The sequence below is a fragment of the Stigmatopora argus genome, chromosome 2 (assembly GCF_051989625.1).
Source record: "Stigmatopora argus isolate UIUO_Sarg chromosome 2, RoL_Sarg_1.0, whole genome shotgun sequence".
Lineage (NCBI taxonomy): Eukaryota > Metazoa > Chordata > Actinopteri > Syngnathiformes > Syngnathidae > Stigmatopora > Stigmatopora argus.
Genome location: NC_135388.1, coordinates 24180536 through 24197264, shown reverse-complemented (window position 1 = coordinate 24197264; position 16729 = coordinate 24180536). Strand labels below are relative to the sequence as shown.

The 16729-nt window shown below is 42.3% G+C and overlaps 1 protein-coding gene across 10 annotated transcripts in view; it reads left to right on the top strand.

The window, feature by feature from the left end:
- The window catches only part of ccdc102a (coiled-coil domain containing 102A), a 155644-nt gene that overhangs the window by 57667 nt on the left and 81248 nt on the right, over positions 1-16729 (top strand). For all 10 annotated transcript variants that reach the window (XM_077619538.1, XM_077619518.1, XM_077619529.1 and 7 more), the window contains one exon: positions 5618-5734. In XM_077619538.1, the coding sequence (XP_077475664.1) occupies positions 5618-5734 (117 nt within the window). The remainder of the gene's footprint in view (positions 1-5617; positions 5735-16729) is intronic.

Genomic DNA, 16729 nt, shown 5'->3' with positions numbered 1-16729 from the left:
CTTCGGTGTGAGCGACCGTGTGAGAGTTTGATGTTTGTCAAAACAATTGAAAGTCCTCGGAGCTCGGTGTGAACAATAGTTTTGAGAAGTCCAGCCTAAATAAGCAAAGCGTTCTTCATTGCAAGCAAATTTATAATAATGATAATCCTAACAGGAACAAAAAAAAATAAAAAGGAGAAAGATCACGAAATCACGTACCTGGCATGTTCTGCTGGGGTTTTGCATTTTGGGTGTTTTCCCTTGTGTGACCTGTTCATGGGACTGCCCATTAGTTTCCCCTGCTCTAACCCAGCTGTTCCTAATTATCCCGTCAACCAATGTCTGTTTTTTTTAAAGCCTGTGTCTTTGTGAGCCCTTGTCGAACCGTCTGTTCTGTTTTGGTCATGCTTGTCCACATCATGTACTCTTGGATTTGATTCTGTAGTTGTTGCTGTTACTATTTCCTGGTTTCTGTATTAAAGTTTTATTAGAGTGAATGAGTTTACGTTATTAAAGTCTACCTTAATTCACCCTTATTCTGCCTGCTTCCCTGCACTTGGGTCCAACTCCGCTCATGTGAAACGCGTTAGTACCACTATAGTAAGTCAGTCGTAGTACAATACAAGCGAATTGTACAATGTCTATAATTTCCACTGCATCCTTAGTCTCAGCCGGTGTTGAAATACATCAGCATTTGCGCAGTTGGTTCTATGTACTTAGCATGGGTCATGTTGTAGGGTAATACACCATAAAATGATGGCATATATTTTCCCCAAAACATCATTTTATTTTTTACTGAAACAGGTTGAAGCCACACAATTTGATCAAATGCTCTCCAGTGTGCGGACAGTTGGGTAGCTTCCCCATAGTTTGGATGTCACATTTGCTATAATTCGACCACCACCTAAAAATCATTACTGAAATTACCATTTAACAGGCAAAGAATTGGCTCGACTTGGATCAGTGTTCACTTGAAAAACTCTCATTTACATAATTAAAACTAATTAGTGCCAATATTTTAAAAAAATATTTTCCACATTTCCAGACAATGCATGACTCAGAATACCTCTAATGACACTTTTTTGAAGGGCATTTTCCCTCGCCCGGACATGGGTCAATGGGACCCCACTCTGGAGGCCTGTAGGAGTGGCATGATGGTCAGAGCCTCATGACCAGTCCTGCACCGATGGGGCCCGACAGGACACAGCTTGAAGAGGCTACATGGGTTCCCCTTCCCATGGCCTCACCACCTGTGGGAGTTTCCATATTGGGATGTTATAATTCCATTGTCTTACAAAAATACTTACTAAAGAAGTTCAGAGCTGCCAACTTCTCCAGAATTTCAGGACAAGGGTTAGCAACACTAACTCCGGGACTCCTGATAACCTCCCTAAACTCCACAAATCCAAAAACTTGTCAAAAAAATTTTTTGAAGCAACTATTTCGGAAAAGTGCCAAATTTACGATTGGATTGGATTGGATTGGATAACTTTATTCATCCCGTATTCGGGAAATTTTGTTGTCACAGTAGCAAGAGGGTGAGGAGGCAGGAATAGGAAAGCCATTTTAGACATAAATAGATAGGTAAAAGTAAGTTAATAAATAAATACATGAATAAATATATAAATAAATAAGCGTGTTGCTTAGCACATATATACATACATACACATAAATATACATGCATGCATACGGTAGGTCTCAACACTCAGCCATTTTTTTGTTAAAGAGCCTGACAGCTGATGGGAGGAAGGATCTGCGGAAGCGCTCCTTCCTGCAATGAGGGTGCCGCAGGAATTGAAATTCCTCGAAATTCACGCTATCACTACGGCTTCCACTATCTTACTCACACATTTGATTCAACTGATCTGTGATAACAGATTTATTTGTCCTTTTTTTTTTACATTTTATATCAAATTTGTGCGAATCGCATTCACTCCTGAGGAAAACATAGCAGCTCTGAATGTTTTTTTCCATTTCTTTATGATCAATAATTAAGCCTGCAATTACCTAAGAAGAGTTCAGTTAGTTTTCAGAAGTGGATAATACATTCTGCAACTGGAGGGTAAGTGGGAGAAGATGCAAAGAAGAATGGAGAGGGAAGTAGGTATGAATATGCTGCATTGCGTGAAAATGTCTGTAAATTTTTTTTTAAGAGTTACAGATATTTGGATACGGTTGGCTGGGCAATTTTTATATTTTTTGCATTAAATCCTATTCAAAGTGATCTTAAAACAAAATAAAAAATCACATATTTTGCAACAACCCTTGAATGTGCAATTGGGTAAAAACGGACCCATATTCATTTGTAAAATGAGAATTACTCTGATACTTCTTCACTTCTCAGCTTCAACTTTTGCGGGTTCACGACATCGCAGATTTTTTTAGGTATAAAAAAATGTCTTAATCTACGCTGAAATTCGCAACGGAAAGACATGAAAAATGGCGGAAGTCAGCGCACTGTTTCTTCTCTCAGCACCGGAATGGAAGAAATATACAATAGAGGGAGAATGGGCACCACAAATATCATATACATATAGTACAGTGCCTCAATGCATTACGTCTTGTCATTTCCTGTTTTGTTGCGAGTGGATTTTGCATCTCGCACATCAGCTGTGGAAAAAGACTTTTTGGGGTCGCCGTTGAAAATGGGTCCTAAATATTGACGTTCCTTGATATGCACGCCATTGCGGCATAAATTTATCTACACTGTGACATTCTTTTGTACATAATTTAGCTGGTAGGAATGTTGTTAATGTTAATGGGGCCGGCCATGCAATTAAAAGTGGGACACGGGAAGTGAATGTACTACCCCTCTGGAAATGCATAAGTGTTGTGGCGTTCTGTATGCTGGGAATAAATAAAAATAAATTCTCGTGAGGTGAAGAGTGTTACAGATTACAGTAATGTATAGTGACATCTAGTGGGTCATCACTTTAACACATTCTCAGTTATACCCATAATGCCACGCGGTGTTGTTGGTTGCCATTCTAATAAAGACACAATCTGAAACATGGTGTCAGAAGTGGCTGGCTAAAAAAAACTAAAGCAATGGCAAGCGGTATGATTCCGGCGCCGGAGGGCATGCAGATGTCCGGGGATTTGGCAAAGAACTGGGACGTTTTTCGTGCTGAATTTGAGGACTTTGTGTTTGATCACAGGGCTACACGAGAAACCTGAGGTTCATGCTGCCGCCCTGAGACGGCTAATGGGTAACGAGTGCCGCCACGTCTATATACATAACGTGGTATTGACGGAGGATCAAAGGAAAGACCCAACTGCCATCCTAAATGCGTTGGGGGAGTATTTCAAACCTGCAAGAAACGTGACCTATGAGAGATACATGTTCGGTTGCTGCAAACGAGATTGATGAGTCAATAAGCAGTTTTCTAACAAGGCTAAAGGAAAGAGCACATCGTGCGAGTACCGTGGGTTAAAAGATGAGATGATTTGTGATAGGCTCGTGCTCGGAGTTGCAAGTGAGGACACTCGAAGGCGCTTGCTGCGCGAGCGAGACCTCAAGTTGCCAGCGGCAGTCGAAATATGTCAGCTTGCCGAGCTGACTGAGAAACGCATACAAACCATGGAGAGCCCGCAAGTACAAGTGGACAGTGTGAATGCAGCAGAGAGACAGACTGGGAGATATAGAATGCTGGACAAGAGAAGAGAGCAGTTGGCTTGCAAATACTGCGGAAACAGCCACCAGTGTGGCAAGGAACAATGCCCAGCCTACGGTCTGGCATGTGGCGTCGCAAATCATTTTGCCAAGGTATGCCAGGCGGTTAACAGGACCAAGAAAGTAAATGTGCTGGAAGCTGTAGAGCAAGAGGGCAGAGATGAAGACGGACATGTGGATAATATGTTCATGGACACAGAGTGCATCAGCACAGTAAATTCAAAAGGTAGGAAATGGTTTGTTCACCTACGATTGAACAAGACAAGTATGCCAGCTAGACACCGGTGCCACTTGTAACGTCATGAGCAGTAGGACCAAAGAGAAGTTGTCGCCGGGTACAGCCCTACACCCAAGCTCAACTAGGATGAGACTTTACTCCGGTGAAACTATGCTATCACAAAGGAGATTCCACACAGAATGTGTCATTAAAGGAGAAAAGCATGAACTGGTCTTTGAGGTGGTGGAAACGCACCAAGAGCCCCTCCTCTCTGGGGCCACATGTGCGCGCCTGGGCCTATTGACATTCACAATACCCGAGGATTTGAACAAAGTAGAGGGAGGAGAAGGCATGCCCCTCACTAAAGAGCAGCTGATATACAAGTATGCTGACGTCTTCAAGGACCCTGTGGAGTCAGTCCCAGGTGAAATACACTTTGAGCTCGATCCAAATGTACCCCCAGTACAGTGCGCACCCCGGAATGTTCCTGTAGCATTAAGGGAGAGGGTCAAGGACGAACTAGACGGACACATCAGAGCAGGCAATGTCGCACCAGTGAGTGAACCTACAGCATGGATAAGCAATATGGTAACAGTCGCAAAACCGGAAAAAATAAGACTGTGTATCGACCCTAAACCCTTAAACCGAGCACTGCTGAGGTCTCACTATCACATGCCAACGCTTGAAGATGTACTGTACAAGCTACCCAAGGCTCAAATATTTACATTGGTCGATGCCCGCGACGCTTTCCTACAGTGCAGACTTGATGAGGAAAGCAGTCGCTTGACGACGTTTTGGACGCCGTGAGGCCGCATGAGGTGGCTCAAGCTGCCATTCAGTGTTTCGGTAGCACCGGAGATCTACCAACGCAAACAGCACGAACTTCTAGCGGGCCTAGCTGGCATTGAACCAATAGCAGATGACATACTGGTTGTTGGGTGTGGCGACACAGAGGCAGACGCTGTACGGGACCACGACAACAACCTGCGCGCTCTCATGGAGCAGTGCAGAGCCGTAAAGTTGAGACTGAGTGAGCGAAAGCTACAATTTAAACTCCAATCGGTTCACTTCCACGGGCACATACTGTCGTCAGACGGGCTGAAGATAGACCCAGTAAAAACACGGGCTTTGGTGGAGATGCCGACTCCCACAGATGCAAAGGCTGTGCAACGCTTCATCGGGTTTGTGACTTATCTCGCCAAATTCCTCCCAAAGCTCTCTGAGGTGTGTGAACCACTCCGCAGACTCTTGGATAAAGACAGAATGGCACTGGCTGGCCAAACATGAGGACGCAGTAAAGGAGATAAAGCGGCTGGTCTCCAACACACCGGTTCTCAAATACTATGGCGTCACAAAACCTATCACCATCCAGAGTGATGCCAGCATGAGTGGGCTTGGATGCTGCTTGCTGTGGTCGCCATCATACTAACTGTATTGAAGAACTGGATGTATTAAGAACTCTATATCCCAGCAGTCACTGCACAGTACTTTATCTATGGGAAAATAGTAGAGTCGGGGGCTGGTTTCCGTAGTTGTCCTATCGACTGATTTATTTTATCGTGATAACAATTTTAGTATTGGTCCATATATAAAACGCACTGGATTATACGGCACCCTGTCTATTTTGGAGAAAAAAATTGACTTTTATGCGCGCCTTATAGTCGTGAAAATACGGTACTAGTTGTCTGTCCCTCGGTCTATTAAGACTAAACCTTTTAAAGGATTTGCCCCCTTATTCTTTCTTATAGCTGAATCTGTTGAAGGAAATGCATCAAGATGAACTTGACCGTATATCAGACGACCTGGAGGATGAACTGGGAGCTCGTAGTAGTATGGACAAGAAACTAGCCGAATTACGAACTGAGGTAACATCTTTTTTTGTTTACATTTTATTTTAAGTCCCACTATCATTGATTGTTTTTACACAAATTGAAGAAAAAAATCCTGTCTCACAGATTAATAACTTGAAATTTTTATAAAAAATATATAGCTCATGTAATGTTGAGGATCAGTGTTCTTAAAAAGTTATGATGTAACTGGAAGACAGGATCTGATTGTAGGCGTAAGACTCCATGGAAAACAAGAAAAAAGACAAGACATTCATTCGTGGGATGAGTTGGAATACAAGAAATGAAAGTGGGTCAGAAGATTAATTAAGTCTCAAAGAACATTATATTTTACCATACAAGTTCTAAACGGACACTGATGCACCACAACACTGCCCCTGTAACTGAGAGAAAAGGAGAGTCGGATTTTGGAAGTAAATTAACACTGGATCTACTGATAGGTATACATCTTACATTTCGACCATTAACTCTTCAAGCATGCATGGCGATAAAAAGAATAATTAATGATCCAAAATAAAAACTTGTAGACTTTACGCCAGAGGTGCCCATTACGTTGATCGTGATCTAAAGGTAGATCACCATGGAACTATTGGTAGATCGCACGATAATAACATTTTGATCTCTTATGAGGCCCTTATAAATTTGGCATGTCCGCAGTAAGCTTAAGAGTGAATCGAGAATGGATTTTCTCCCCTGTTCCCTGCCGCTCCCATACATGTTGATAGAGTCTAATGTGAGGTATATCATTACATAATTGCTGAGCTTTGTCAGTGGGCCTCTAAAAGAGGTACATCGTGGAAGGTTAACTCCTTGAAAAGTAGATCTTGGCACAAAAGAGTTTGAACACCCATGCATTAAATCATGTGTGATACCTTTCCTCAAATGTGCTATATATTGGAAGTGCAATCAATGGATTGCAGTCAGGTGCTTCTTATTTCAGCACAACCCCCGTTGGTTAAACTCTGCGTCTCATCTCATCTCATTTTATGAACTACTTTATCCTCATTAGGGTCACGGAGGGTGCTGGAGACAATCCCAGCTATCTCCGGGCTTGAGGTGAGGAACACCCTGAATGGGTGGCCATCCGATCGAAGGGCACAAGGAGACGGACAACCATGCACACTCACACCCATACCTAGGGACATTTTAGAGTGTCCATTCAGCCTACCATGTGTGTTTATGGAACAAAATGGTGCACCCGCAGCGGTCCTCCAGGACTGCTTTGCCCACCCCTGAATTCTAACCCTAACAACAAAATGGATCACAGGAGTTTGGCTCATTGAAAAGTAGATTTTGGAGCAAAAACGTGTGAGCGCCCCTGGTTTAGGCGATGCTGGCCGGCCGGGTCTGACAAGGTCGGCTGAAGCCTTGTTGTTTTAATTCTCATGTCCATGTTTACTATGGCATCTAGCCTGCATTTTATACATCTAACGCCCAAGACTTTCAACAAATTGGAGTTTGAATGAAAATTTCATTATTTCATTTTTTTTTTCAATTTCGAACGAAAATCCAGAACTTGAACGCCCCCGACAAAAGTCGGAAAAAATGCACGCGGCCCAACCAGCTAATAGACAACGCGGTTTATCATTGTGCATAGTTTAGCCTCTGTATGCAGACATCTCCCGCTTGTGTCATGTTTTGTGGTGTGGGCATTTTTCCCTTGTGCAGAGCTGCCAACCTCCGTCGACTCCATTTCAAGAGCACCTTTGTCCTGTTTCCAGAGTGAATGCGATTCAAAATCGATGTAAAATGTAAAAAAAAAATAACGTAGGACAATTTAAATCAAACTGTTATTATTATGGATATACATTAACTGAAATATTGTCTTGGGGGGGTTCTGGAGCCATTCCCAGTTGTCTCTGAATTGGTGGCCAGCCGATTGTAGGGCACAAGGAGATGGACAATCATGCACAGTCACAGCCATACCTAGGGGCAATTTAGAGTACCCAATCAGCCTACAATGCATGTTTTTGGAATGTGGGAGGAAACCAGAGTACCCAGAAAATACCCACGCAGGAGAACATGCAAACTCCACACAGGTGGACCGACCAGGATTTGAAACCAGCACCCCAGAGCTGTGAGGCTGACGCGCTAACCACTCGTGCTACCGGGCCGCCCTGAAATATTGTGTTTTTGTAAACTATTGAAAAAGTACAGCATAATGAAAATGAGTTTATCTTTGTGTTTGGGTGTTTCTACATGCATTTTATAGTCAGTAATTCCACCATGTGTCACGCTGAAGTCGCATTTGCATCTTGTACAATGTGCAAATATCGGTCCTTTTGGAGACGGTTTCAATATGAGATATTTTTGAATACGAACCAATAAACTTCTGCGAGTGTCTGGGTTTCTTATTAGAAGTTTCATCCAAATTGCCATCCATTTTGCGCTTATCACGACAGGCATATTGATAAGTCTTACCAGTGCTGAGTACTCCCTCTTCCTTTGGAACAACCCCGGAATGACAAGATTTGTTTCAAAACAAAAGACTGGTGGTTTAGTCAGCCTTAAAATGCTTACTTCCCTTATGAAAAAACGAAAATGTTAAAGCGATAGAGGCTACCTATGCAATTGATTCTGAATCAATTTCCATGCTTTAGTCGCACAAGACGATTCATTTGTCAGAACTTGTAACTCGGATGATTCACAATACAGTCGTGTTACCGAATTAATCCGGTTTACAGTGCAGTTGTATCAAATGCGGAAGCCGTAGCGTAGCGATGGTGTGAATTTCGAGGCATTTAAATTGGCAGTTGGTACTTTTCTGAAATGTTTTTTCCCAACAAAATTAAGTGACAATTTTGGGGGATTTCCAGAGTTTACGGATGCTGTCAGGAGTCCCGGAGTTTGCGTTGCTTGTCCGGGTAAACTTCGGAAATTCCGGAGAAGTTGGCAGCTCTACTTGTGTTTCCAGTCCATGTGATTACCCATTAGTTTCACCGGCTGTATCTTTCCTGCTTGCCTTCTCTTGTATAACCCAGGTGTTTCAAATTGTCTTGTCAACCCCTATCAGTGTATTCAATCCCCGTGTCCTCATCAACGCTTGTCAGAGTATTTTTGCTGTTTGAGTGTCCGTGTGCTTTGTGTTTTAAGTGTTTTCCTCCAGTAAGCTAGTTTTGTTCTCTTGTTACTTTTCTTCAAACATAAAGATATAAAATTGAAAAAAAATGTCAAGAAGAAGTGGGACACAATGGTGAAGTGGAACAAAATGTATAAGACATTTTAAACTTTTCTAATAAACAACTGAAAAATGTCACCTGCAATATTATTCGACCCCTTTACCTTCATCGCAACAAACTCACCCCAGAATTCAGTGAATGATTCAATGTTGTCTGATGATGATAAATAGAATCGATCTGTGTGTAATCATGTCTCTGTATAAATCCATCTGTTCTGTGATAGTCTGGGAGTTCTGTTTAAAATGTGAAGAGTATAATGAAGACCAAGGTAAACACCAGGTAGGCCAAAGATACTGTTGTGGAGAGTTTAATGCCGGATTTGGATACAAAAAGATATCCCAAGCTTTAAACATCATAAGGAGCACTGTGCAAGCCATCCTATTGAAATGGAAGGAGTATTAGATCACTGCAAACCTACCGAAACGATGTCTGGTGCAAAGGCAACACAGCTCATTACCCTGAACACACCATCCCCACTGTCAAACATGGTGGTGGCAGCCAAATGGTTTGGGCCTGCTTTTCTTCAGCAGGGACAGGGAAGTTGGTTAAAATTGATGTGAAGATGTATGGAGCCAAATCCAGGACCATTCTGGAAGAAAACCTTTGGAGTTTGCAAAAGACCTGAGACTGGCACAGAGATTTATCTTCCAATAGGACATGGATCCAAAACATAAAGCCAAATCTAAGATGGAACGTTCACAAATAAACGTATCCCGGTGTGTAAATGGGCAAGTCAAAGTTCAGACCTAAATCCAATCAAGAATCTGCGGCCAGACCTGAAGACTGTTTTTCACAAATGTTTTCCATCCAACCTCACTGGCTCAAGCTGTTTTGCAAGGAAGAATGGACAAGATTTTCAGTGTCTCAATGTGTAAAACTGATAGACATTCCCCAAGCGGCTTGATGCCTGAATTGCACCAAAAGGTGCCCCTACAAAGTGTTAATGCAAGGGTGTTGAATGATATTGATTGCCCCACTTTTCAGGTTTTTATTTGGTAAAAAGGTTTAAAATATCCAATACATTTTTGTTCCACTTCACAATTGTGTCCCACTTGTTGATTCTTGACAAAAAGTCCCCATTCTTTATGTTTGAAGCCTGAAATGTGGCGGTTGAAAAGTTCATGGGGTCCGAATACTTTCAATGTATTAACCACCAATCATGGCTACTAGGAAGGCAATTGGAATTAGTATGGCTGCCGGTGCTGGAAAGTTGTGCATAAATCAGTCCAAAAATTTCTTTAAAAATCCTAATTTTTAGGCTATAAAAACTGAAATGCTGGCCGCAACAGTAATGAAAGTAAATTGGAAAGGACAGTGCGGGAGGAGTCCATCCGCCCTCGACATCACTCGGTAGCAACTCTGGAATTCTGGCCTATAGCCAAGTGGAATTAAAACTGATTTTTTTAAAGCTTCTTTTTTTCTTACTAAGAAAAAGACAGTGGGTTGTGGACGGCGACATTCAATCTACTGAATTCAGTTAAATATTCCCTGTAGGGATAGGGGGAATTAAAAAAGAAAAAAAGTAAATACAGGGTGTCTCAAAAAAATGTACTCACTTTTAGAATGACGAGAAAACCTTTATTTATGAACATAGAGTGAAGTGAAATAGCATCGAATACATGAGACAAATGTAATTGAAGAATCATGTTCGCAAATGTTCAAAGTGATGACCATTATTGTCCAGACAACGCTGATCACGCGCACCAACGGATTCGCAAACGTCGCGAAACATGTCATAAGGAATATCACGACATTGTCTTTCAATTTCCAATTTCAATGCGTCCTGAACGTTTATTGTTGGTATTATGTATGGTTCCATCTGCTTCAAATTTGTCTCTGATGCGCGCAATGGTCCGGCGCGTGGGTGGCGGTTTTGCAAATTCACTTGTGAACCGTCGTTGCACTTCAGTGGCGTTTTCGGTCTTCCAATAGCATTTCAGGACAAACTTTCTCTCTTCGAAACTAAGTTGATTTCCTGCCATGGCTTCAGTAATTCAGGATATCTGTAACACAAAAAAAGTGAGTACATTTATAATGATCATCAATTTGAACATTTGTCTCATGTATTCGATGCTATTTCACTTCGCTCTATGTTCACAAATAAAGGTTTTCTCGTCATTCTAAAAGTGAGTACGTTTTTTTTAGACACCCTGTATACTGTCACCCTCCACCAACTTCACGTCGGCCGGGAGCTCTTTACTGGTTCCCGACCCCATTTCAAACACTTGAGTCACAATCATTAATCCTATTGCCCCAAGTGCAATAATTGTTTTTACCATTTATTTTTGTCTTTGTTTAGGCCTGGGAGTTCTGTTTAAAATGTGAAGAGTATAATGTACAAACTTTTTCTTGTGAGGGCCACATAACTTTTCCCTTCTCTGATGGGGGGCCGGTGTCAGTTTGTAACAGAAAAAGTGTGACGATCGTAGGGGAGCTTAATTTTTTTTTATTGTTTTCCAGAAAGCCACACATAACCAAATAACCCTTTCCAGGTTCTTTACAGAAAAAAAGTCAGGAAACATATAATAACACTATTAATGAAATAAATAATAACTAAATAACCCTCTCTGAGTTCTTCACAGAAAAAACAGGAAATGAATAACACTCTTTATGAAATAAATAATAACTAAATAACTCTCTCTGGGTTCTTCATAGAATAAAAAGCCATGGAACATTAACTTTCTGTTGTGCCATGCACAATCTTCTCCCTTTGCTCTGAAGTTTATGCACGACACCACAACCGTCATTACAGAATCCCACGTCAACATTTTGCAGCACAGTGCTTGGTGGTGAATTTGGCAGTGGACTCGTAGCGGGGAGGTGAGACCCCTTTTTTCCAACTCCCGGTTCATGCGTCCCATTATTAGACCGCGAGTTTCGGCCACCATGCCAGGAGCCCCGTCAGTCGTGATGCTAGCTAGCTTTGACCAGTCCAGGTCCAACTTCTCCATGGTTTGGCACACTTTGTCAAAAATATCCTCTCCCGTTGTAGTCCCTTTGAGACTTTGGAGGGCTGCCAGATCCTCGCAAATCTCAAAGTTTGCGCTAACTCCACGAATAAAAATGAGCAGTTGCGCTGTGTCTTGCACGTCCGTGCTTTCATCCAGTTCTAATGAAAAAAAGTCAAATTATTTCGTCTTCTGCTGCAGCTGGGCATATACATTACTCCCGATTTCTTCAACGAGTCTGGTCATTGTACTCACTGACAGACTTACGGCATTAAATGCATCTTTCTTCTCGGGACACACCTCCTCCACGACAGTATCCATACATTTCTTAACAAACTCTCCGTCAGTGAAAGGCTTACCGCTGCTTGCTATCAATTTAGCAACCCAAAAGCTGGCCCGAACGGATGCCTGGTTTTGCTGAGATAGTAGTCCACTTTTTCGCTTTGAGAGTTTGTCTGCTCGTATTTGGCCTTGCAATCTATCGTACTTGTCTTTGTGACGGGATTCATAGTGTCGGCAAAGATTGTATTCTTTGAATACCGCCACCGTCTCTTGACAAATGAGACAAACAGCCTTTTCTTTGCATTGAACAAAAAAATAATCGTTTGTCCACTCCAGGTTAAATACCCTGCATTCTGAATCAATTTTTCTCTCACCTAACTTTTTCGCCATTATTCCGTTCTCAAACAGGTTGCAGTTTTAATATGCTTGAATAGTCCGCGATGGTCCCAGGGCTCTGCCCTCACCTGCGATCGTCCAGATGTCTCGGTAACACTGCTCGTGCATGCAACGGTGGACGTGCCCGCATGCATCAAAGGGAAACACTCTCCCCGCGCGTGTCACCAAAGAAGCAATGCGAAGCCCCGCTTCACTGGGATGATTTGTGGGCTCAGCAGGGGTGCAATGAACCAAACACAAGATTAAAACGTCCCAGTCTTCAAGGCCAAATAGGAAAAAAAGTCCGATAGCGTCTCTGGTATTGTTCAGAGGGCCGGTCCAAATGTGCCGGCGGGCCGCATCCCAAAAAAAAAAAAAAAAAAAAAAAAACATCCGATAGCGTCTCTGGTATTGTTCAGAGGGCCGGTCCAAATGTGCCGGCGGGCCGTATCCGGCCCGCGGGCCGTAGTTTGGTGACCCCTGGTTTAGGGAGTTCTACTCTTGAAACCTTTCAACTGAGATAACCTTCTTACTGTGTGAAAGGTGGATCCACGTTCCCCTCTCAGCTATCTTGATAGCTGTTGGGGTGGTTAGCAACACTTGATATGGGCCCTCCCACTTTGCGTCATTGCAGTGCTTCTTTTTTATGCTGCGTATCGGCACCCAGTCTCCAGGCACCACTGTCGCTCCGTCCGTTTCCTGTTGAGAAGCACAATCTCCTTCTGGTAACTTAAGTTCGATGCGTTTTTCTAAAGATTTTCTCATGTAGTCAGCCAGATCTGCCTCGTCATCCAATTCCCATTATGTAGTGAATAATGGCAATTTGTAAGGTCTACTAAACAGGATTTCATACGGTGTTAATCCGTTTGAACTCGTGATGTTAATATATAATTTTACTAAATCAATACATTTCGTCCATGGTCTTTTTGTTTCTTCCATGCATTTTTAGTCTATTTTTTATAGTTCCATTCATCCGTTCTACAAGGCCTGCCGATTGTCGATGGTAGGCGCAATGATTTCGCAACGAAATATGGAACCTCCTGCTAATTCCATCAATTATTTTGTTAACAAAATGGGTGCCATTATCACTATAAATGGTTTCTGGGATTCCATATCGCGCAATGATATCTTTACATAATGCTTTGGCTACAGTTAACGCATCTATGTTTTTTTGTTGGGAAAATTTCAACCCATTTCAAAAAGGCATCGACAATCACTAATCAGTATCTTTTCCCTTCACTCTTATTTAATTCAATAAAGTCCAAAAGGGTTTTATACCCCTCAGGCAACTCAACCCCCCACAACTGTAGAAATACCGTCTGTATACAGTATGCAGTGTATGAATAAAGCTAACGGTGCTCTCTCCTTAACTTTAGCCTGCACCCCCATTTAATCCAGAAGACATGACCGCTGCACCGTCATAACACTGTGCCACAGCTTTACCCAGACATTCATTTTCCACCAAAAATTGAATAATAAGACCTGCAATGTCATCGACTCACTTCCCTCTGGTAACATTTTAAAATCTGACGAACTGCTCCTTGACACCTTTGCCCGTGACATAACGCAGAACCAGTGCGAGCTGAGACTAACAGTACTTTTTTTATTTCCCTTCTGATCTCTTCCTCCGTCACTTCAGCAATTGCAGTGATTAGGTCGTTTTGTGTTTTTGCCCGACTTGCCACTAAACACTTTATTAGTGGACAGGTGGTAATGTAAATCCGTGTTTCTCTCAGCAATGAGAGAAAGAAGTTCCACATACATTCCTTTGTTTGGGATGCAGCGCTTTCATCGTGTCCCTGAAATGCAAGTTCCTGCTTGCCCCCAAAAATTACAGTCTATCAAACTTTTTAAGATTTCCCCATTTTTCTTTACCTTTTCATTGTGGTGTTCCGTTTTCCTGCGCACTTTCGCTGAACTGTAACGCCACTCGGGTTTCCCCAAAGGTTTTGGAGAGCACCGTTGCTTGTAAGTGTCCGGCAGTGCTTTGGTGTCTCGTTGCTGTTTGTGTTAAACAAGTCAAGTTTGCAAATCCAGTGTTGCTCCAAACACCATGTCTATCGTTGGCAAATAACAAGCACTCCCAGCAATACAATTTGCAGTGTTCCTCGGAGCCCGTAAGCCAGGGGTAGCGCTTGTAGTTAGCAAACTGAAAGTGGCGGACAATACCTTTTCCCGGTTGTAACAGGCTTGCTAGCTTCGGACTTGACCACCCTTTCTTAATGATGTCCATTTTTTTTCTAGAAAAGTCTGACTGGAAAATGGTTTTGTCAGCAAATCTGCAACCAAATCCATTTGCTTTCCTCCGTCGGCCATTGTGGGTGGAGTTTGCGAGCTCTGGCTGTCTCACTCTGGCTTTGGACCGCCTACTCTATCACTAGCCAATCATAGTTGGTGAAAGCTATGACGTATCCCTACGCCTGCGAGAAGGCCTTGGTGTCACCAAATTCAAATTCTGATTGGTTAAAGCAACAGTCTTATCGACGCTTGTTTAATGCAGCAGAGCCTGCAGAACTGATTGTGAAGGCCTTGAGGTAGATTTCTGACCCTGGCAACAAATAATGGCTGAAATGTGATTGGTTAAATGCTTCAATATGAAAACACACATCGGGAAGCAGTGCAAGAGGGGGAAAGCAATGAAAGGAAGCTGACACACAATTTTGAATTATTTAATAAGTATTCATGGGCAAAATATAATTAACATCAGTCTGTGATTCAGATATTTCTTAGGCCAGCAGAGAAGGCCCTGATGGCACACCACTCACTGGTTGATATATTGTGTAAGCGTTCCCATAGGCTTGTCTACCCAATGCTTATCTATCCATTGTCTAATCGCATTATTTGAATGGGCATGAAGAGCATTTTTCAATTGTTCCAGATATTCACCACATACAGAATGATCTTTGGAAATACCGCTATTTGCTCTAAAGCACACTGACATTCTGGCTCTATATTATCAAATGGTTCATCATGTTTTTGCTTTGCTCTTTCAACAGCTGTATAATTTGCTCTCGTTTTAAATTTTTCTGTGGTCCGATCAATCAAATCATGCGCCTTCAAAATTAACTCCCCACTGTCATGCTCTAGTGCCTCCTCATTTACTTCTCATCTCAACTTCTCCCACTTTATCTGAAGTCGGGTCGCGGGGGCAGCAGCTTCAGCAGAGACTTCCAGCTCTTCCGGGAGTATACCAAGGCGTTACCGGGCCAGCCGAGAGACAGTCTCCCCAGCGTGTCCGAGGTCGGGCCCCGTGGCTCCTGGTGGGACGTGCGTGGAACACCTCCTGCTTCTCTCGAATGGACATTTTCAGCCCTAAATAGAATAAAAACTTATGCCAGAAATACAACAGGACAGACTCAACGTTCAGCATTAGCTTTGATGGCGATGTAAAAGAACTTCTTGATGGACCTGAAACCCACGGGTAATCTGTACGACAGAGTAATTGAAATCTTCTTGAGGAAAGAAAGGAGGATGGATTTACTGCATAAATAAAAATGATTTTTGGTGAGGGAGTCATCCAGGGGTCATACTGATCAGATGCCCGAGCAAATTCATCTGGCTCCTCACGATCCGGAGGAGCAGCGACTCCACTCCGAGCCCCTTCCGGATGACCGAGCTTCTCACCTTATTTCTAAGAGCGAGTCTGGACATCCTGTGGAGGAAACTCATTTCATCCGCTTGTATCCGGGATCTAGTTATTTCGGCTCTCAGGAGTTGTTGAAGTCACCCAAAGTTCATTGTCCTCGCAGAAACTTCATAGCAAGCGAAAAGATACTCTATGCGTACTTCAGGGCTATTAAAACATCCATATATGGTAGCAAATGTAGGATAACACTGATAAATAATACATATGATGTAATAAACTCAACAAAAGATACGAAATTAAATGAAGGTAGCCTACTTCACGAATCAGAATTCTTAAAAGAAAAAAAACATTTACTTAATTCTCAGAAACCTGTCATTATACCTTTTGACAAAAAGAAAACAATCTCCTAATATTTATGGTCAAATTGTTATTATTGAAACATTTGCAATACACCATATAGCTGTATCTAATTGTAACAGTCCACTCATTAAACCTGAACAGAAAGCATTTATGTATGTATATATGTTTATATATGTATGTATATGTGTGTATATATATATATATATATATATTATATATATATAGAGAGAGAGAGAGAGAGAGAGAGAGAGAGAGAGAGAGAGAGACAGAGAGAGAGACAGAG